Here is a 22,531-nt window from a genome sequence, read left to right on the forward strand (position 1 = left end):
ATTTGAAGCTTAGAACTTGACTGGAAGATGTAAAGTTTTCCTTTTCTGTATGATGTATGATTAAATACTGTGACATAATGGGCTAGGTGTGTTATTTAGTCTACTTGAAATCTATATGTTGATTAGTAAATATTCAGAAAAGAAAACAGCATGCTTCTTGCTGTGGTGCTGGTAAAAAGGATGGATTTTTTGGAAGGGGCAAGAGTGTGAAGGTAGTCTATGTAATAAAGGCTACAAATAAGAGATGGAAATTACTGTAGCTTTTAAACTACTTACATAGAGTATATCATTTGGAATACTTAAGATCCTTAGCAAATACTTGGAAATTTCATGACCTTTAAATGCTTTTGGATGTTTATGAATAACTATCTCAACAATTTAAATGTATATGAGAGAAAGAAGTGCATTTTTTATTTTAAGATGAATCTTCTTTAATTTTGCCAATTTGAGCAGGGGAGTTTACTGGAACATGTTTTCATCCAGTTTTATTTCATTTGGCTGTAGATGAGTTACACCAGATACCTGCATTCTTATAAATACTTTTTTGTCTATTTCAGTGATCGCTGTGGAGAAGACCCAAACCAGAAAGTAATCCATGGGGTTATTAACTCCTTTGTTCATGTTGAACAGTATAAGAAAAAATTCCCCCTAAAGGTAGATACACATTTCTGATTATGTATTTTTAATTTAGAATGTCAGTCTAGTATATACATTATTTGTCCTTTAAAAAAAATTCTCTCTTCTAGTTTTATCAGGAAATTTTTGAGTGTCCTTTTCTGAATGAAACAGGGGAGTATTATAAACAAGAAGCTTCGAACTTATTGCAAGAGTCAAATTGCTCACAGTACATGGAGAAGGTAAGAGATTCTTGAATACACATGCAATAATTAAAATCATTTTACTGATGATACTTGTTGTCCTCTACAGTTCTCATAGTTGTTCTTCATGTTATGCTTTCATGTAATTGAAATGGTACTTTTTAGTGACATGGTTAATCTGAACATAGACTACAAACCTTGCTATGGGTGGACAGTCAGTATCAAAATATTTCAAAATAAATGATGACTCAATGGCATGAAAAGTGGAAAAAAAGTCAGAAAAATAAAACACATCAGGTTGATTAGTATTACTTCCTCACTTCCTTATTTTCTTTCAGTTTGGAGTAGGGTAACATTAGAGTTTTAGCAATATGTGGTTAAAAAAGACTCTTAACTTAGTTGTTATAAAACACTGTTAAAAATTACATACTCTGAGGTGGATTTACTTTCATTTTGCTTTGTGGTGTATGAAGTTATGTTGTGGTTAAATTACTTGTAATTCTTATACCTATTTTGAGAAAACAAAGATTAATACAACACTAGGAGTCAGTTCTTGGTCCTATACTGTCTGCACTACCAAGATAGAAGAATTGAGAAAAGGGCTGTGGAATTGCTTTTAAGCTAATGGTTACACACCTGTGTTGAAATTCAGGGGCAGGCTAAGACTTTAACTAAACCAAAAGCAGTTTTGCATATCACTAGCAGTCTGTAGCTGCACTCCTCTTCCTAGACCCCCCTAATATTCACAGTGTAAGTGCTTTTATGGCAGTATTCATATGACTTATCTTATGATTAAGCCTATTTCCTTCACTGAGTTATAAAAAGAGCTTTTATTAATAGCTCAGATGTACTCCTGTACCTATTGAGCATATGTTTACATACAAGCAGATGGACTTGGAACAGTAAAGTGATTCTTGGAGTTCTCTTTTTTGTTAGGTATTGTGGTAAAATTTTCTTGGAAGGAATAAGAAGTATGGTAAGAGAAATTGGGGAAGACTAGTCACAAAGTTAAAGGGAGCAAGAAATTTCAAGATGAAAACTATGGAATGCTGGTAGACATCTAGTAGTGACCAAGCCTACTTAGTACTCAGACTAGATTATGTTCATTCAGTAATTGTTGATTCAGAAGAACAAATTAAATTTTTCATCCCGCACAAGTTCTTTTGTAGCTCTTATTACTTACCATTCTACATACATACACTCTTGTATATTCTGGTGCTACATAGGTTGTCAGCATTTCTTCAGCTTGCAGTTTAAACTCTTCTGTGTAGGTTTTAGGTAGATTAAAAGATGAAGAAATGCGGTGTCGGAAGTACTTGAATCCCAGCTCATATGGCAAAGTGACTCATGAATGCCAGCAGAGGATGGTAGCTGATCACTTGCAGTTTCTACATGCAGAATGTCACAATATTATCAGACAAGAGAAAAGAAGTGGTAAGTCTCACTTGTCACAAAAAGGCTGAAATGGTTTTTTGTTCACTTAGCACTGCAATTTCCTATCTTTTTTCAATGACCTTCTGTGCATATAAGCATTTTCAACTAATGTTACTTATTTAGAAATCCCCATTAAACCCTGAATAACATTTTTCTTTTAGCATGCAACTAATTTTTATTCCTCCAAGTATATAATCAAAACCTTTTTTTTTTACTGTTAACAATCCTTCTTTCAGCTAATGCTCTTTCTCTTTCCTTATCTTAGTCATCTTAAAAACACACTGAAGTCCTGTGTCCTGTAGAAATGATAATATTTAATGCTTGTGTTTTCCTTTGTAAACCAATGGCTCTGTCTTAACAGATTTCTTCATCATCACTTAAGAGGTCAGGCTTATAAAATATTTTGGCATCTTTTCGTAGCCACTTTTTATTGTCCTGAATCTTTTGTGACCTCTCATCCCAAATCTTTTTTACAGAAGGAGATGCTCTTGTAGGTGTATTCCCTGCCTGACTAAAAAAACATGCTTCCCCATGACTACATGCCTCTTACCTTTGAAAGAATGCTTATTCTTGCATGAGAGATGGTATCTCTTATGTGAAATAAATTATTTTTCACAGTCAAACTCAAATTGTATCTAATAATGGTTCAATTTCCGGGGAATTTTTCAAGCTTGATCAGAGTTTCCATCTATTTTGTTTGGTTTCTTTTTTGGGGGTGCAGAGAAGCAAAATATAATAAAAATAGCAGTTGCTTGTTTAGAGCCTTTTTCACCTGAGAAAAATTTCAAGCTACCACTGGAGGCAAATAAAAAGTCAAGAAAATACCTAAACTGATTTTAGTCAGCTGCTGCCAAGGGGTATTAAGAAAGGCCAGGGTTTAAAATAAACTGGCACACTCTTGCTCCACAGTAGCCCACCTCTCTTCTTAGAGTCTCTCCTAAAGAAGCTGTATTGGAAGGGTGAGGTAGTCACAATGGCAGGACTCAGTAAACACTGATAATAGGCCTACTCTTTCCTTTTTTCTTTTCTCAGTGATCTAGTGTATGTTAATTTTTTTTTCTTTCAAAACAGATGGTCTTGTTTCAGTCTTTAGAAAGTTCTGTTTGAAATTATGGTACTATATTAAGTGTTAATTTTTGGTGTTTCTAAGTGTGTACTCTATAAAAATGTATCTCTGTTACAGACATGGCAAATATGTATACTCTGCTTCGTGCTGTGTCAAGTGGTTTACCTCATATGATTCAGGAACTACAAAACCATATCCATGATGAGGGCCTTAGAGCAACCAGCAATCTTTCTCAGGAAAATGTGAGTTCCCTCAGGCAACTGAAATGACTGTTTGATTAATATTCTTGATCCTCTTTGTTGTTTTTTTTTTTTTTCATTTTGCCTGCATAAAATTGGTTTGGAATGTGATGGATAAGTTGTAACTTCTCATCAACATGGTTAGCTGTGCCACATTATCTATCCTGAGAGCTGATTGTTGTAATTGTTGTGATCTAACCAGAAACAACTGCAGCTAGATATTTCTCATTGTTGTTTGCTTAATACTACCAGGGCAAGTAGGTCCTTTTGTTCCATGTATGCTTTTTTTTTTTTTCCTGAATTTCTCTTAAGTCAGTGGCATTTGCTGTTCTGGTATGTTAGAAGCCAGTGATTCCATTTTGTAAAGATTTGACATCCTGTCCTGATTTCAATCTGCTGGTTTTCATAATAGCTTTGTAGTAATTTTGCTTTATATTGTCAGGTAATTTCTGAAAATATTATTATCTTATTTATTTTACTAAAATGTGTTAAACTTTTTTTCCATTTATGTCTATTTAAATTACTCAATTCCATTTTTGTTTCTCCAGCATTGCTGTTCAGAGACAAACCACAAGCCTTTGTTTGACATTGTATTTATGAATGTGTGCATCTTGCTGTCTAGATCTGTGCTCACTTTGGGATGGTGACTTCAGCTATCCTGTGTTTCTGTCTATAATAATGCATAAACACAAGCTGTTGTACATTCACTCTGTTACTGACTGCACAGGAATGCTTGCTATTCTGTGCCTCCACTGTAACTTCAGTGTGCATACTGCAGTCTTTAGTAGTAGAGTTTGCTGTCCAATTATTTTTAGGTTTATTGAACTTACTCTTTCAAACTAGTAGTGTCTACTCACAGAAATAAATACAGACCCATGAGGGTGGTGACAAGTCACAGCCTTATGTAGATAATTTCAGTGTGAAATACTCGTTCTATTGTATAAATTATGTACTTGGAAACATTTTAAATGTGTGACCTGAGAATGTACTTGGGGAGTTATGCTACAGAGCCAGTGCCTTTCTCACTGTTGTTCTTGTGCCTGCCAGCTTGTCTGTGTAGGGACTCCTCCAGCTCCTGTCAGTCATTTCTATGCAGAATATGATGCTGGAATGTGGTGCATGAAATTCAATTGGTAACTGCCCTTTGTAGGAAAATCTAAAGGGATCATCCAGATTTTCCAGATCATCCATAGATGGCATGAGAACAGTATAGACTCAGATCTAGATTGGATAGCAGGACTGTAAATGTAGCCTAGACTTTTTATTTCCAAAACATGCTCTAGCATCATAGTGTGACAGTACAGCAGAATCCATCCTCTCAAAATTCACTGTAGTATTAACTTTCTCAAAAAAGAGTAATCAGTAAAAAATCTACAACTAATGTAGATATGTTTGTGTTAGATACTACTACTTTCCTCACTAACTTACTTTCTGTTTTATCTGCCCTCTTTAGATGCCAACTCAGTTTGTGGAGTCAGTTTTGGAAGTACATAGTAAATTTGTTCAACTGATCAACACTGTTTTGAATGGTGATCAACACTTTATGAGTGCCCTTGACAAGGTAATTTTTACTTAAGTAAACAAAGCATTGGAAAACAAAATCCAGAACCCTGATTCAGGCTCACCAAAACTCTTCATAGCATCAACACATGGTCAATGATAGTTCATATGCAGTCTTTCTAGTTTAGAAAGGCAATGGAGCAAAAGACAATACAGTGTAAAGGAAAAGATAAATTAAAGGAGACCATTTTAATACTCGTTTTCTGAAAGAAAGACCTTTCTTTTCATCATATTTCAAAACACAAAAATAGTGCTGATCCATTCAGTGCAAATATAAGTGCAGATGATAAATAGGCAACTGGTGAGGTTTGGGAGGTTTGGTAATTCTTGCATGCATTTGAACTTGAATTTGCTTGCTGAGATAATGTTTATCTCTGAATGCTCTTGGTATTACTTCCACAGAATCTTTGCTTAGATTTTTCAAGTTGACTGCCAAGAATATCTGGAAACTTACATTACTTCAATCACTGCCACAATGGGTAATTTTTTTCAGGAGAGAGCTGCACTTGAATTTTAATAACAAATATAGGGAAAGAGGCTTGCTGCTCTTTTATTTGAAATGCATAGCCATGCAGGTATTCAAGATAACACTTCTAATTATCATGAATTTTAATATTAATCATTATTAATTATAATGAATAAATATATTTTCTTTCTTTAATTTCCTCTCACAGGATGCACACATACAGTTCATTGCTCTTTTGTGGTGTGTGCAGTAGTTGCAGTTTGTGCAATGTCAGAGTCTAAGCTTTGACAATTATCAGTCAAGGTTAACCTGAAGAGGCATAATGGAGAAGGTACCAGTGATGGCACCAATAGTAGTTACCCATCTGTATTTGTGACATTGATAAAATAATTATTTAGCATTTTAAAACAAATATTTCAATACCAAATACATTTCTCTCTCCATTGCAATTAATGTCATGTACCAGAAGGTGGAGTAACACGAGACTGACAACTTCATTTGCTGGCACATAGGCTTTTCTAAATACATCAGTTCTTGATTTAATTGATCTTTCTTACAGTAAATACTTAAAATATTAATTTGCTGTTAATTTTTGATGGTGACTATCAAAATCACTATTGCTGCCTCCAGTATTATTGCAAAAGATTGCTCCAAGCTTTAAAGAGTTTCCTATTTCTTGTCAAGTCGTGCATTCTTTTCTCAGAGGAATTCTAGGGACCTATTAGCAAATTTGGCAATCTTGAGGTATTGTACAGAATTCCTTGTCAGTTTGTCTTTATAATAATAACAACAATATTTACCTTCTACAGAGCAACTATAATTCCTGGGAACTATGGTCATGCAGTATTTTTGATTCACTGTTAGTTTACAACACTAATTTAAACATGACATGTAGTTTAGAAACTCTGTTATTGTAATAATCTATTTTTCATTTCTAAACTGCCATTATCTCTTTCCTTTTTCATCATATTCAGGTTTTCTTCAGCCATCATGTTGTTTGTACTCTACTACTCCAAATTTCTACTTTCAGCAATGTGTTTTTCTCCTTTTTAGTGTGTGAAAAAATCCAACAACCAAAAGTACTTTTGTTTCTTACTGTTGTGAACACTTCATATAAGTTTTTCAGCTCAACATACATGCTGTTGATGTGCTGCTGCTCAAATGGACTCTATCTGCACTTACTCCTTAGTTTCTTTCCATCCATTCTTTTGGACTATATTATTGCTGTATACCAATCATAATACTTTTGTGAAGTTTCTAATCAGAACTTAATTTGTTCTTTGGTTTTCTGTAATTATTTTTCTTCTTCTACTCTTTCTACTTTTACTTAATTCTCAACTTGAAAATGTTTAACAACCAAATTCTCATAGAGCAGTAATTTAGCCTTTTTATGACTTGTTTCACTTTTATTTTTGTTTTACTTGTGTAGTTCAGTTTTATAGGATCTCAGATGGTCTTTGCCCTGAGGATTTTTTTGATTTCTTCAAATTTCATAAAAGGAAAAGGTTTAAGTCATTGACCATTTTTCTCTTTGCTCCATGTTTTATGTAGGCTTTGACATCAGTAGTTAACTATCGGGAGCCCAAGTCGATCTGCAAAGCACCTGAGTTGGTAAGTGATGCACACAAAGTAATTCTTGTATAAAACCATCAAAGGAATGGCCATAGGGTCCTTCACATGCATATCCAGCTCTCACACTGGGTCACACTCAGGTGTGTGTTTTAATAGTAACAGCTTCAACTGCACACACATTTTGTGAGTGGGCAAAGTTGCTATGGTTCTAATTTTTGGTATGGTGTTTTTTGTGGGTGTAGAATGTATCATTTACCCATGAATGCAGCCCTTGTATTCAATGTGAGACTGTAGAGTGTGACTTACTTCATGTTTGAACTATTGTATAAATTTGGAAATAGCTTGGCATACATTTGTTCTCAAGCTTGACAAGTAGTTTTAGGTTTGATTTTTCTTTTTTTAACTTGAGCTGGCCAAATACTGTGACAACTTGTTAAAGAAATCAGCAAAAGGAATGACAGAGAATGAAGTAGAAGACAAGCTTACGAGTTTCATTACTGTTTTCAAATACATTGATGACAAAGATGTATTCCAAAAGGTAACTTTTCCTATTCAATAATGGTTTAAATGTCACATCTAAAGTCTACTTGAAGAATGTGGTTACGCTTCTTAAAATCCTTGTCTCTGGTTTTTTTTAATGCAGTTCTATGCCAGAATGTTGGCAAAAAGATTAATTCATGGTTTGTCTATGTCTATGGATTCTGAAGAAGCGATGATAAACAAACTAAAGGTAAGGTAATATTCTTCTAACACAGAATAATAGGAGTGTGTAGTGTTGAGAGGGAGCAGCAGAGGGTGCCAGAGGTAACTTAGCAATTGGTAAATTGTTTCCAATAGCTGACAGTGTTTTGGTTTTCTGTGAAAGATAAAAGGCTGAGTATCACCTAGGCATTTGAGATTTTAGTGAGGTTTTGGATAATTTTTTTAGCTGTGTTCAAGTTATTCATGTTAACATTAAAAAAGAACCAAGGACTTCCATAAACATGTCTATCTTTTGGTTTTATAAAACAATATTTTTCAAATAGATTAATGTATTTAAGGTGAAACTAAGATAAATATAATTTTATTTTACAGTGTTTGGTTTTTATCATAACTAGTGTTTTCTGTAAATATAACACTTCTGCTGACTAGATTTTCATATTTATTAGTGAGGGAACCTAATTTATATGATGAGTACTGTTTTCACTTTGAAACCTGTTACAATATTTCTTCACAGCAAGCCTGTGGTTATGAATTTACCAGCAAGCTCCATCGAATGTATACAGACATGAGTGTTAGTGCTGATCTCAACAACAAATTCAACAACTTTATCAAAAACCAGGACACAATCATTGATTTGGGAATTAGTTTTCAGATATATGTTCTACAGGTACTAATGTATGTTTATTGCTGCTGAGTTATTTGTATTTATTTTTTTATGTTCTGATAACAAACATACAGTTTTTTCTAATTATGAATACTACTTTATATGGGAACTTATGGCCTGTGATCATTGTAGAATTACTTATTTTCCTAGTGTTTCTTTGTAAAATCAACCAACTAGGTCCCTAAACAGTAGTGATATAAAATTTCAGTCTTAATTAATACCTCAGTGGGGTGTGCAGAAGGTGCACTAAAAAATGATCAGTAAAACTTCCTGAGTTAATTGATTTTCTTATGACATAATGCACACTATACATCCACTTAAGAGTGTTATTTTTTTCTTACTATATATGTTGTGTGAAAATGTTAATGCTTCTGTTTTTCCCAATGCTTTCAGGCTGGTGCATGGCCTCTAACTCAGGCTCCTTCTTCTACATTTGCAATTCCTCAGGAACTGGAAAAAAGTGTACAGATGGTAGGTTAGTAGGAGGCTTCCTGTAAACATGTGGAAAATGTAAAATAACTCCAAATGAAAAATCATCAGTCTAACAGAGAAAAACTTGAGCTGCTTTACCTTGATTGTAAATTATGTCTATCATGTTTCCAGTCCATATGCAATGTTGAAGGGTCAGCCAAATATGTCACTAAATTTATGTATGTATTTGTGTAGCATTTTCACATCTCTTCTATAGTTTGTGATTGCCAAAAGATATGCTAATAAATGCAATCAAATGAACTATGTTGGTTCTTTGCTTCAAAACCAACTCCTAATATTTAGATAAAAGAAGATTCTGTTTCTAATATTAAATCTGAACAGTCTTAATGGCAGATTAAGATGCAAATACAGGTTTCTTGTTCCCTGTTTCATAGAAACTGTTCAAAGTCAGGCTTCATGCAAACTTCTCTAAAGCTCATTTTATGATTTCTCAAAGCAGTTATGGTTTTGCTTTAGCCAAATATTTTCTTCCTATGTGATTATTTCTGCTTTGTAGAGGTATTGTGTTGCTTTTGATTATATTATTGTATTCTAAATGTTACCTGTACCATGCTTGTTGAAAAACAAAATATTTGTCTTGATCTTTGCTAAGGTGTATTTGATGGTGAAGTACAATTTAGGTAATACACATTTTGTATTATTGGACATAACAGATTTTTATAGCTATTTTTACACCTTACATTGCTATTTGATGTAAGTTATAATGGCAAATGTCTTTCTTCTGTGGTGAAGGGTCTTTTTCTTGTATTACTGCTGAATATTAGGACTACTTATTCAGCTTTAATTTTCACTTAAGTGGCACTTGGTTTTGGCAATATAATAGCTTCTGACCCAGACTACAGGATCACCAGGTGTGATGAGATTTTGCTGTCTTTGTGGGTTAAAATAGGAGTATTGTCAGTTGTGCCTCAGTTGGAAAATTGGTACAGAATTGTGTGTCAGAAGCAGCTCAGAGTCTGGGTTGCTTGCCTAATTTCACCATTTTGCCATTTTAAAGGAGCAAACTTATTCATGTGTGACCTAGGTAGAGATCAGTGCTTTGAATTAGAATTCCCTAAAGAATCAGAACATGACCTTGAGGAGGGAGTCTTTGAAAATTGTCTGACAATGTCTTTATTTACTGTCCAATTTGATGATTTGACCCATGGAGAGAGTTCTCTTAGGATTCTGGCAAGGATTTAGAAAGGAAAAAAAAGTATTGCGGTTGCACTCCGAAGTATGAGAGTACCTGTGTAGCTGGCCAACCTCTTCAGCAGCTTTTTCTGAGACTGAGGAAGCTTCCTGTGAATATATATTTATCTGAGTGGTGTACAAATACTGGTTTTCATACTGTGCAAGCTTGTGGGTGGAGAAACACCTAATTCCTAAAAAGATCAAAATTCGCTGATTTTATGTTCTCCTTCAGTGTTAATCAGTTTCCAGACCAAATCAGAATAAGCCAAACAGGTGTGTGTACACAGGGTTGGCATTGTGGGGTTTAGGGAGTTTGATCTCATTTTAGGGAAAGATTTTTTGAATCTGCTAAAGTTCTTCTCATTATCAGAGGTAGACCTTAAATTTAAGATTCAGTCATCACTCATCTTCTAAAGGAAAATGCTGTCACAAATGGATCTGCAATGTTTTCATCCAGTGTGATGGACATAAAACCAGTATTTCTTCATTAGGGTGGTAGGGTGATGATAAACTTTCATGAGTAGTTATATGTGTGACTAACTGATGTTCATTTTGTTTTGCAGTTTGAATTATTTTACAGTCAGCATTTTAGTGGAAGGAAGCTTACTTGGTTACATTATCTTTGTACAGGTAAAAATAAGTGCTTTGCTATAAACTTATGATCTAACAGTTACTTGCTAAAAGTTCTTTTCAAATGACAAAAACATGGGGAGTTGGAGCATTATTTTGCATATAAAGTCAATGGACGTATTTTGTGTTATAAATTAATATTTAGTACTTAGAATTTCCAAAATCCATGTCTTGTAAACTTGTGATTTACTAAATCCAAGTAAAACTACAGTTGTATGTTCTTAACTGCAGAAAAGCACTGCAGAACTGCTGAGCTAATGACAATTGCCCTGGAATTGTTTCTGTAGTATAGATATTCCCTACATAAATAATTTTAAGAATGCATATTATACGATTTTACTCAGGTATGTGAGTATCTACATAAGTACATAATTTTAAGTATTTATTATTTATTATTGTCAAGTGTTTATTTTAGTAAGTGTCAGTTAATCATGTTTTATTTTAAGTGCTTTCAGTCTCAGGCTTTAACAACTGAGCACTGCCACATCCCACATGGAGATGAAAACCATAGCCCATGACAATGTAATATAATGAAAATCTAGTTCTGGTAACAGGAGGTTGCTCTTAACTCACACTCACCTTCACACAGAAAATCTAAATCTGCTTTCAAGTAGATTTCTTCAGTGTTTTTTGTTTTTCATGGGAATTTGAAAAATGTAAGAATATGAAAAATTTTTGATGGACAAGTATTTTGCTTTGTTTTTAAATTTTTCCTTTAATCAACTTCCTCATTAATCAGTATTCTGAGATTCTGTGTAAGCTGTTAATTGAAGTTTATGCATTGCAATGTGTTGAGGCTACTTGGAATTGATTTTTTTATTATTATTATATATTACACTATTTGTCTAGTATGCATAGTTAATCAGGGTGGGGCAGTTGTTGCAGGCCCCACTGTATATGTGTAAATTCACAGCATCAGTTGTCATTGTTCCATTTCAAGTGTTAAATACAGACTTGGGTTGAATGTCTGGAAATGTATGAGGAGCTCTGATAGTTAGGCTTCAGATGACTTTTCAGCACCTTTCATCTGTTTATAAAATGCCACTTGTATCATTACAGGTGAAGTAAAAATGAATTATTTGTGCAAACCTTACGTAGCCATGGTCACAACATACCAAATGGCAGTGTTGCTTGCCTTCAACAACAGTGAGACTGTCACTTACAAGGAGCTTCAGGACAGTACACAAATGAATGAGAAGGAGCTGACAAAAACCATCAAATCTTTGCTTGATGTCAAAATGATCAACCATGACTCAGACAAGGTATGCCATTATGATATTAAAAAGTTTAATGTTTTCAGTCTTGTCATTCTGATATTTGTTAGGGACTTTTTAAAAATATCCATTGTTTACTTTTATTTGTCTAAGCTTTATTTTTGACCCTTGTGAAAAATTGTAAATCTCTACTTATAAGGAAAGAGACAGGAGGAGGAGGAGGTAGAGTGCCTGTCATACAGGCTTTCTGTGTCTATAGCAGCATGAAAAGGTAATAATGCAGGGATTCTTTATTGTGTCTGTTGCCTTGCTTTCAAAGTTGTACTGAATCACTGGAAGGAGCCTGGGTAGTAAACCAGAGTTTTACAGTGATCCTAAAAAAATATTTGTGGGATTAAGAGACTGAAAGAAAGAGCAACCATGTTCTTCCTTGTGGACAGACTACAGGAGCCACAAAGAGAGCAAGGAGGACTTCTGTGAGAGGATTTTTGCTGCAGTTTGCCAGACTTATGATTCCATGAGTTTCTTGAAATTCCAGTAATATCTGAGCTTTGTCTGTGATTCAGGAAGTGGTTGATACTTCTTTTTCTGACCCTCTCATCCTTCTGTATAGCCTCTGTGAAATCTTTTTTCCAGTACAGCAAGGGGCGCAGACTTTACTCTCTTAAGTAAGAATTACTGCAGAAGAGCCTGTGCATCCCATACAGACATAGCATGTGCTTCCAGCTCACCCAGAAAGCCCACTATGCAGACAGAATCAGACAGAAGGAACTGAGATAAGCTGTTCAATTCACTTAGAGGAAGAAATCCAAAGCTGCTCTGACAGCTGCTTTTGTTTTTAACCAGGAAAATTTTAGAAAATGGAAAGTGAGATCACAAGGAAGATCTGGTGCTTGGCTGAAGCATAGGACATGCTTCCAGTATCTAGAAATGAGCTCAGGTTGGAACAATTGCTGAGAAGATGTCTGTTAAACCATGGGTCAAATAAAACACAGGGAGCTATTACAGGAAGCAGTGAGACCTTTAACAATCTTAAAACGTTGCCTGTTATTTAAAGGATTTACATTTCTTAATGTCCATTGTATGAGGTTCACCCAGTTTCTTAAAGCTTATGTCATAGAAGAAGGAATAATACAGCTTTCCAACCCTTTTACTTTTTAATGTTTACTGCTGCATTTTCCAGTTCTTTGCCTTCCAGACTACTGTATTCAAGTGTCTTTACTATTTCTGTTTTCTTTGCACTCCATCCAGCAATGTGATAGCAGATCTGTAGACAGTCTATCAGCTTACTTATTAAATAAACAAGTGAGCTTTAGTGGTTTAAGCAGTGGAATTCAATACACAAACTTCTCTTTACCTGTATCTGAGCCAAACAGAAAAGTACAGTGCAGTAAATGTTGTAGTTTGCTTTTGCTTGTTTGTTCATTTTGTGAACGGGTGTGGGAGAAAGAGCATGTGCAGCTTCATCTCAAAATCTTCATTGGTTCATTCGAATCATGCTTTTTGAGTTCATGCTCAATACACAATTGATTTTTGTTTATATTCACCAATGTCAGCAGAATAATGCTAGAAGTTAATGTTAGCCTATTTTTCTGTTAGCTTATTATTTTTCAAGGTCTTTCCCATTTCATGTTGTATTTTCTATACTATGCCCGGTATCCTGATTTTTATATATACTGTAACAGAGGCTATTTGTTGCAAGATACAAAATTAGAATTAATATTGGTTTGAATGTATATTTAGATAAATATTTTCTGTGTTTCCTAAAATATTAGTGCTTTAGACAGTTTGACAAGATTCCAAGGTCTCAGAATCCCAGTAACTTTATTCTACTGGAAATTGGTGATACTTGTACAGACTCTTGCCTGGAAACTGCAGAGCTCTGTCCAGTCATGCTGTGTTGAATGTAAAGGTGTTTTTTATTGTAGGAAAAAAATTGAAATAATAATAATAATAAAGATATGCACATATATATGTGGAAAAGAATCAAGATTCTGACAGGAAAAAAAAATTTGAAATCTGCAGGTCGATGTGCACTGTAGAAGTTGCAGTCTGTCAGCTGTTTCTGCTATAACATATCAAAATGTTTAGACGCTTTTCCTTAAATTCTGGAAGACAACTTTTGTAAAAAATTATGAAATCATCAGCTCCCTTTTGAGGTCCTGTCATAGATAAATGCAAATCCTACTTTCATTGCAGGGAAAAAATGATTTTAAATTAAGTGCTTACAACTAAAATAAGCTATCAAAATATTAAAAGAGAAATTGCTTCCTAATGAAATTCTTGTATGGCAGAGTGCTTCAATAGTGTTTTCTGAAATAGATTTGATTTCTGGGTCAGTTAAACTAGCTTTAAAAATTGACCCAGTTCAAGCAGCATTTTAGAATTTCCGGCTACAAATCTGATTTTTTTTCTGTGTATGTAAGACTCTAACTGTGACTTTTCAAAGTAAATTGTTACTATTTTCTGGTTCCATTCCTGATTTTTAAAAATGATTCTGTGTTGCAGGAAGACATAGAGACAGAGTCTACGTTTTCATTAAATATGAACTTCAGCAGTAAACGAACAAAGTTTAAAATTACCACATCAATGCAGAAAGACACACCACAGGCAAGTATTCTTCGGTGTTTCTAGCCTGAATAGCTTAGAAAACTTATTTTTCTAAAATGGAATTTACTGTGTTAGTTTGGTGGAAGCAGATATCAGGTTCCATAAGATTTGCAAAAGAAATTTTGTAGGTTTAAAGCTTAAGCAATGCAATTCTTTTGTACTTGAAATATAGGCAAGAGAAGATGGAATAGGGAACAAGAAGTAGAAGAAAAAGATAAACAAAATGGTAATACCAAATGGTATTGATGTTTAGTCTATGTTGTGAGACTTTTTTGTTGCTGGTGTTTATAAAGGAACTTACTGCAAGAACAGCAGAATCAACCAACTATTTTCCTATAGTTTTGTGTCCTTTGGCAACTAAAATCAACTCCTGTGTTGTTAATCCATGTTCTCAGTGTATCTCCTATGACACAGGATTTTGTACAAGATAGGTATGTGCTGCCAAACTCAATACATTATAGTCAGTTCTGATTGCTTTTCTCTCTAGCAAAAATATTGGTTTAGATGCCTGTCTCCTACCTTCCTACTGACTTTCATGAAACCTGAGATCCTTAATTTATGGACATACTTTTACTGGAATAGAACTACACCTGCATTTTTTTTTTTTGGTATTAGTTCACCACTTTTAGTAAAGTAAAAAGAGATTCAAGATACTTTTATGCAGTCTTTATTGGTCTTACTGTGTTTTGAGCATGCCTGTTGTTCCTGTGTGGCAGGAGATGGAGCAGACCCGAAGTGCTGTGGATGAAGACAGGAAAATGTATCTTCAAGCTGCTATAGTCCGTATCATGAAGGCACGTAAAGTGCTGCGACATAATGCTCTTATTCAGGAGGTGAGAGAAAGTCCTTGAGCTTGATTTTGTTAAAATCTTCAGCATAGTAGGGTACAACATCAGACTACAAAACTCAACCGTGTGGAAACCAGTACTCCAGTGAAATTAGTGAGAATTTCCCTGGAGTCTATTTTGAACTGCAGTACTGGAGCACAAGCTGGGATCCCTCAATCTCATAAATGTGTCTTAGCACCAAAGCATTAAGTTCTTGCTCTTTGCTGTTAGCTGGTTCTGTGCCAAGAGATGTTGTATCCTATAAAAATCATTGCCAGAGCTATGAGTTCAGTTGAAAACCTGAATAGGGATATTCTAGTATGGAATTTCCACAGAAGCACTTAGCCAATTCTGTGCTCTAATCATTATTTTATTATAACTCATGGTTTAAATTTTAAAAGTTGTCTGAGTATGGAGACATGCACTTTTTAATCTCCCTTCTCCACAAAGCGGTACAGTTCTCTAGATTTTTTAGATTCCAGATTAATGACCTGTGAACTGTCACAGCCTGGCTTGGAAGGAAGTGCTATTTCATTAGTTTTTTTCCCACTTTCCCATCTGCTCGTTGCCTGCCTAATAGTATTTCTCATTCCAGCCTAACATTTGCTCCTTCCAACCAGTTGCCAGTTTTACTTTTCTCAGCCTTCCAAAGCTCTTTCTTCAGTATAATTCATTCTTGCATCTCTGAGCCTTGCTGGATAGCCTCAGAGAATACTGGTGGGAGGGGGAATTGAGATTCCTGTTTTATTCAACGATTTTGAGCATAGAGGTGGAGTAATTTGAGAAACATGGAGTAATTTGTGGTGATGGAGGAAACAGTTTACCACACCCACTCCTTAATTTTTATTTCTGAAAAAAAACCCTAGCAGCAGCAGGGAGTTTGTAAGCCCAGATGATGCAGTGTGAGACCTCTTAAAGATTTTGGATATTGAAGAAGTGTTTTTACACAGAGTCTGAAAGCAAGCTTAATTTGAGAAATCTGATTTTGAATATCTAAAAGATGAGGCAATATAGGTCCTGATTTTTCTCAGAATCTTTGTTTTGTTGGTTTCCCATTATTTAAAACATCCGTGCAATTATGATGAAATTGTATAAGAATTTGCAATTAAAACTAGAAAATGATAGGCAAGCCCTTTGATCTTTGAGAATACATTTTTCTGCCCATTGTCAACTTATTAGAAAAAATTCTTGAAATGTACTTGGCCTGACACCAGTTTATAATCATGAAATAGATTACAAATTGCTGTGTTTTGGACACAAATACTTTCTGGGTGCTTCTTCCATTGTGTAATGGAAGGGCCACTTACATACCCCTGCTGTTTTTTGCTCTTGCAGGGCTCTTGCAGAATAGTAACATTCCAGCCTTTTTCATCAGCTTTGCAAAAAAGGTGGATATTTTCATGGTTACTCAATTAAAAACTAGGTAGAGAGTATAGTTGTGATATTGTTACTAATTCTGGTGCCACTGTTATTTTTATCATGCTGTTAATATTCTTATATATAATGTATGAGTTAAAATGTGCTGTTTGACTTCTTGAGTAAGAACAAATATTTCTGCAAGAAGTCTGTTTACTATGAATAGTTAATATTTTCTCACCCCATTAGTATTTTTTCTTAGCTATAAGGGCAGGATTATACTGTTAGAAAGGTACTTGAGAGACTCCTAACCCTAATGTAGTTAGCTCTGATTCTAGCACTACAGCACCACACATTTCATTTAGGTTGAGGTGTCCAAGAAAATAATCCAGGCCCATGGTAGACCTGTATATGTCAGCATGTGGTCTTTGTGGAATTGTTAATTGTGTTAGATGCACCCTGATAATTTGAGTTCTACCTCAGTGTTGCAGTCCCCTGCAGGGCAAGGTAGCTTTTCCTATAAAATGAGTAAGACTGGAAGAGTAGTGGAGGGAGATGTCAGAACAATCATTCCCAGAAAATTTTTATTCTGACCATCAGGTATTTCTGTCTATCCTTCTTACTTGTACTATCTTTGATTAAAAAAAACCAACAACAATAAGAAAATCCACACCAATACAAAATTCTCTTTTTTGCTTTCTCTGTCTGAAGTAAATACATGAAATGTGGTGATGACAATCAGCTTCACTGGAGGGCTAAGTTTGGTGAAATCTGAGCAGATCTATCAGCTTGTTAGCACCCAGTTTCTCCTCACTTGTGCTGCTGTGGAACATACCAGACCCTTGGCTGTTAGCCCAACAAAACTCACTCTTTTGAGGCTTTTGTTTGCTTTGCTGGGTGAGTTCCACCTGGTGAGTTCTGTTGGCTCACAGAGAGCCCCAGCAAACTCTAGAGCTGGGACAAAGCCAGCCATGAGAAGTTGTAAAGAAAACTGAAAATTCAGCTGAAATAAAAATAATTTTCTTTACAGAAGAAATAAGAAACTACAGGCAAAATATATTGTGATACTTGAGTAGTAAGATTTCTGTAAGACAGTAAGTCTTCTGTTTGATTTTCTGTTTGAATAATTTTACTTAGCAATTTGCACATTCTGTTGGTGCAGACCGTTTCTTCCCTTTCTCTACAAGAGAATGGGCAAGACTGAGAACTTCTAAGAGACATCTAAAGTTTTTGCCTGAGTGGCACTTTCTTCCACAATGTAAATAAAGATTTGTTTTTACAATAAATAACTTCTTACTGCATGTATTAAAAAGTTCCAGCATGGCCAGATGGAACTCACTAAATTGTAGGTCTGTCTTCAGTGACTAAGGAAAGAGAAGTTGATTCTGATTTTCTCCAATTGTGTAGGAAAGGAGGGTAATGGTAGGGGAACTCCACTGTGATAGTAGTGAAGAAATGTGTTAATATTAGATTAATTTTTAACATGGATATTTGTCTTCATTTGTACTGTGATAAATGAAGTAAGCAAGAGGAATGAGGAGATCTGGGGAACATGTGGCCAAAGTAACCAGTGAGCTGACTGGTTTCAGTGTCCTGACACTTATATGTAGAGATACTTTCTTGTTTGTTATAAATTAACTATTCCAGAGTTATTTAATCCTGTCTTTAAAAGAAATGAATTTGCCTTAAAGCCTTAAGCAAATATTTAGATGACATTTATAACTGTGAAAAATAAAAATAACACCAAAATTGTGTCTTTCTTTTGCAGGTAATTAGCCAATCAAGAGCTAGGTTTAACCCAAGTATCAGCATGATTAAGAAGTGTATTGAAGTCCTGATAGACAAACAGTACATAGAGCGAAGCCAGGCCTCTGCAGACGAGTACAGTTATGTAGCATGATGTGCTGTCCTGCAGGTATGATTGTAAGGAGATCATTGCTGTCACTGTTTGGTGTGTTCCTGTGGGAAGAGGCAGGCCTGTGCCTCTTGGTCACTTGGCAGCCCCTGTTTTTCTGCTGTTTACAACATCACCAGTGCCATGTCATGAGCGTCAATGAAAATGCCTATAGATATTTCAAGCTCATGTCATTATGACATTTCTTAAAACTTTACTAAAAGAATGAGTGAAGTATTGCTGAAATGTGGAGAATTGGTTGGGTACCATGCTTTTTTTTTCCCCCTCCCCTTTCACGTTTGCAGTTGATGTTTTTTAATGTATCTTAAGACAAAGTAAAAAAAAAATCACACAAAAAACCTAAATATTGTAATATGACAGATAACCTAATAATTGTATCTACATTAAAATGTAAAAAAAATGACGAACATGATACTGCTGCTTGTCAAATAAAAAAATAAAGTTATATAATGTGTCTCGAATGATTGTAGAGCTGGATATAGCATTAATGTCTGTAAATATTATTCAGGCCTGAAGAGTAGAAATAATGTTACGTGTTTGGGTTTTGGATAACCTCAGAAGTAGGTCTGACATAACAACTAATTTATGTAAAACTGAATACCAGGTATGTCATGTTTAATGTGATTATAAAAAATATTTATGGTTAAGTGCACATCTTGTTTTCTTGAGATTAGGCTCATTTACATTCTCGGTGCCTGAAGGCCTCTGCTGTGTCTGATAATCCCACACTGTAGGAATATGTTACAAGGGAAAATAAACTGATGTTTGAGGGGATTTAAATGGTGTAGTTCACAAACACTTAGGAATAATTATCATGAACATCAAAGATAGAGTTCAGTGGCTTGGGAAAGCATATAGCAGGCTGGTAACAGAAAAATGGTTTTCTTCTGATGTATTGGGTAGAAACACTACATGGATGGGTGTCTATGTTTGTTTCCATATAAACTCATACTGCTTGTTTCTTGTTTTCCCTCCTGACTCCTATGGTTGTTTTTATCATGTTTTGTTTTCCTCTGCCCCAGTTAGATTTCCAGCTGTTAGGGTGAGACAAATCCACAGGCTATTTCATGTCCTGTGTTGTTCATCAGGGTTGGCATGGTGACTGTTCACTCTTAAACAAACAAACTATAATTTTAAAAGGTACCAACTCTACCACTGGAAGTGAATGGAATTTAAGAGCACTGAGAGTTTGAGCACACTGAATGCCTGCTGCAGAAGAGTTTTCTCATGGCTATGCCTGCAATTATGATTGACAGGATAAATATTAAGTTTAAATGTTCTATTTTTGCCAGATTTATTTGCCTGCATATAAAAATACATATGTAGATATATACTATTTGCAATATTTTTTTAGATTGTGTAGTATCACCTACTAAAAATCCACACATCAAGAACTAATTTTAAAGAAAGCAAACCTTTGGAGGGAGCTTTTTACTCTTTTTTTCTTTTTCTAGTTCTTCACTGTATGAAAGGCTTCTCTTCAACTCTTAGATTGTTGCTGTCTCTTATTTCTTAAACAGTATTGCATTCACATACTATCTAGAGGGTACAGGAAACTTTCTATGGTTAACTAGGAAATGCATCAAGAAGTGGTGCTATGTTTTTCTGGTGTGGATTTTGCTAAGGATGAATAAAGGGCAATAAACAATAAAGTGCAATAAACATTCCTTCCATATTGATGGTGTTTTATCCCACTATGCTAAGATCTAAATTTTTTACGTGGATTTATGTCTTCAAGAAGTGAGGTTTTTTAACCAACTGTTATATGGTGCTGTAGATCATTGTCTAAAGTTAGTTTAGAGTTGTCTCTGTGTGGTGGGAGGCAGCACAGGTGCTTATACTGTCACCAGCTGTAGTAAACAGGAGATACAAAATCAGCATAGATTTTGACTGGAATGACTTCTAATCTATTTCAGTGTGAAGCATTTCTGTGCTTTATAAAAAAAATTATTCATTACATCTAAGGACAAAAAATAGGGGCAATATTCTATTACATAACACAAAAAAAAAAAGGAAAAAATATTTCCTGAATGCTGAATTAGCACATGCTTTTTCCAGAAAACAAACTAACACTGACACCAAAGTTTCTGGAAACAAATGTGGTTTATCTTGTAACTTGTATTTGAGTCAACACATTTTAAGCTTGTTCATTAAAGGGTTAATAAAAGCTTTATTTAAATATAGATTCCAGTAGCAAAATTTTAAGGCTGAGTTTGAAGAAGGCTTGACCAATTTATTTTCAGAATAATTTCATAGGCAACACAAGAACTTCACTGCTCTAGCCCAAACGTGCAAGGTTTTAACATTACCTTATCTCTCGATTTTTGCATACCTAAACCATCATTTTGGGTTTTAGGTAAGCATGCCGCTGAGTTGAGACATGTTTAGTGAGTTAAAAACATTCATCTATTTCAGTACAGTTGGCATCCCCAGATGATGTGTTTCATAATTACACACAAACTCAGTCTTTTCAGTGGCTCTTAGGAAATGTTGTTATAGCTGGGAAACATTTTGAATTCTACTTTATAAATCACACCTTCCCCCTCAGGAAAAAAGTAGTGCAAAATTCAGACCCCTGTAGCACGGTTATGTCACTGAAATCATTGCTGGCACACAGGGATGCAGTTTATAGTTGGAGCTTCAACCTGGCAACCAATACCTTTGGCAAGTGTAGGTTCAAAATATTAAGTGCTAATGGGTATTAACAGGAGGGGCAAATTGTAAAAAAGAGAAGATAGCCAAAAATGCCATACAGTTTTAATTATTTACTAGAAGAAACTGGTATAACTGTACTGCTTTTTTTGTTTGTTTGTTGTATGCCTATTGACATGTATGACCTGCTAGTGTATAGGAAGCCATACAGCTGAGTGGAAACACAATGGTTTCATACATCCCATACATGCCTAATATCAAAATGCATTTTACCTCTGGTATTGAGTACTACTGATCATTCTTACACTAACTGAAAAGGTGTTTCACTGATGTTCTAATTTGTCTTGAGACTGATTGTCTAGTTCTAGGAAAGAAAAGTGTACCTGCATTTTAGTGTGTTCATACACACAAGGCAACCAGAGCTATGAAAGATATTTAATCTCCATAACATAAACTGTTTGCAAAGTAGTTAGTATCATTACTTTCAATGAGTACATCATCTTTCCAAATAAGCAGAGTACAGAAATTGGTTAGTGGAGAAATAAATTTTATGAACTGATATCTTTCAGTTATGCTTAGAAAGACATTTCTTATCCTTAAAAGAGATAATTTTCAAACAATCACTGCAACATAGTATTGATATCAAGCAAATTGTAATAATAAATATAAATTCTTTGTACCCTAGGACAGATATTTTAGGACTGTCCATGCTTTACAAATATGGTAAGTACTTAGAGTTAATTAATATAAGATATCACGATGTATGAAAACATATTCTCCAGAAACACTTGTTACTACACTGATTATTTTCTCTTATTAAAAATCTGAATTTGTCTTTACTTGTTTATGCTAAGTTGTACTGTGCTTCTGAGCTGATAAGAAAATGGCATTTTTCAATTTTGTCAGGGAAAAGAAGAGGAAGGGTCAAAAAAGTGTTTGAGTATAGTAAGTTTAAAACAGTGCGAGACTTTAATAAATATGTGTGCGTGGTTTTAGAAAGGAGGGATATGAGAAATAGATTTGTAAAGGATTCTTAGAACCTGACTGAAAGCTCACACAGTCTTGTACATCTGTATGTAAACTGAGATAAGATGTGCTGACTTGGAAAGGCTGTGGAATAGAAATTACATTGTTGAGAGGG

General features: G+C 34.7%; 1 protein-coding gene across 4 annotated transcripts in view; it reads left to right on the forward strand.

Annotated features, from left to right (window-relative positions):
- Nucleotides 1-22,229, forward strand: part of CUL2 (cullin 2) — a 44,436-nt gene extending 22,207 nt beyond the window's left edge. For all 4 annotated transcript variants that reach the window (XM_077173042.1, XM_077173037.1, XM_054629018.2 and 1 more), the window contains exons 7-21: nucleotides 558-654; nucleotides 747-857; nucleotides 2,090-2,252; nucleotides 3,436-3,560; nucleotides 5,011-5,118; nucleotides 7,135-7,194; nucleotides 7,565-7,693; nucleotides 7,799-7,885; nucleotides 8,372-8,524; nucleotides 8,915-8,992; nucleotides 10,750-10,816; nucleotides 11,876-12,078; nucleotides 14,539-14,640; nucleotides 15,357-15,473; nucleotides 18,592-22,229. In XM_077173042.1, the coding sequence (XP_077029157.1) occupies nucleotides 558-654; nucleotides 747-857; nucleotides 2,090-2,252; nucleotides 3,436-3,560; nucleotides 5,011-5,118; nucleotides 7,135-7,194; nucleotides 7,565-7,693; nucleotides 7,799-7,885; nucleotides 8,372-8,524; nucleotides 8,915-8,992; nucleotides 10,750-10,816; nucleotides 11,876-12,078; nucleotides 14,539-14,640; nucleotides 15,357-15,473; nucleotides 18,592-18,723 (1,732 nt within the window). In that variant the 3' untranslated portion in view covers nucleotides 18,724-22,229. The remainder of the gene's footprint in view (nucleotides 1-557; nucleotides 655-746; nucleotides 858-2,089; nucleotides 2,253-3,435; nucleotides 3,561-5,010; nucleotides 5,119-7,134; nucleotides 7,195-7,564; nucleotides 7,694-7,798; nucleotides 7,886-8,371; nucleotides 8,525-8,914; nucleotides 8,993-10,749; nucleotides 10,817-11,875; nucleotides 12,079-14,538; nucleotides 14,641-15,356; nucleotides 15,474-18,591) is intronic.
- Nucleotides 22,230-22,531: the final 302 nt, after the last annotated feature.

The sequence above is a fragment of the Agelaius phoeniceus genome, chromosome 1 (assembly GCF_051311805.1).
Source record: "Agelaius phoeniceus isolate bAgePho1 chromosome 1, bAgePho1.hap1, whole genome shotgun sequence".
Lineage (NCBI taxonomy): Eukaryota > Metazoa > Chordata > Aves > Passeriformes > Icteridae > Agelaius > Agelaius phoeniceus.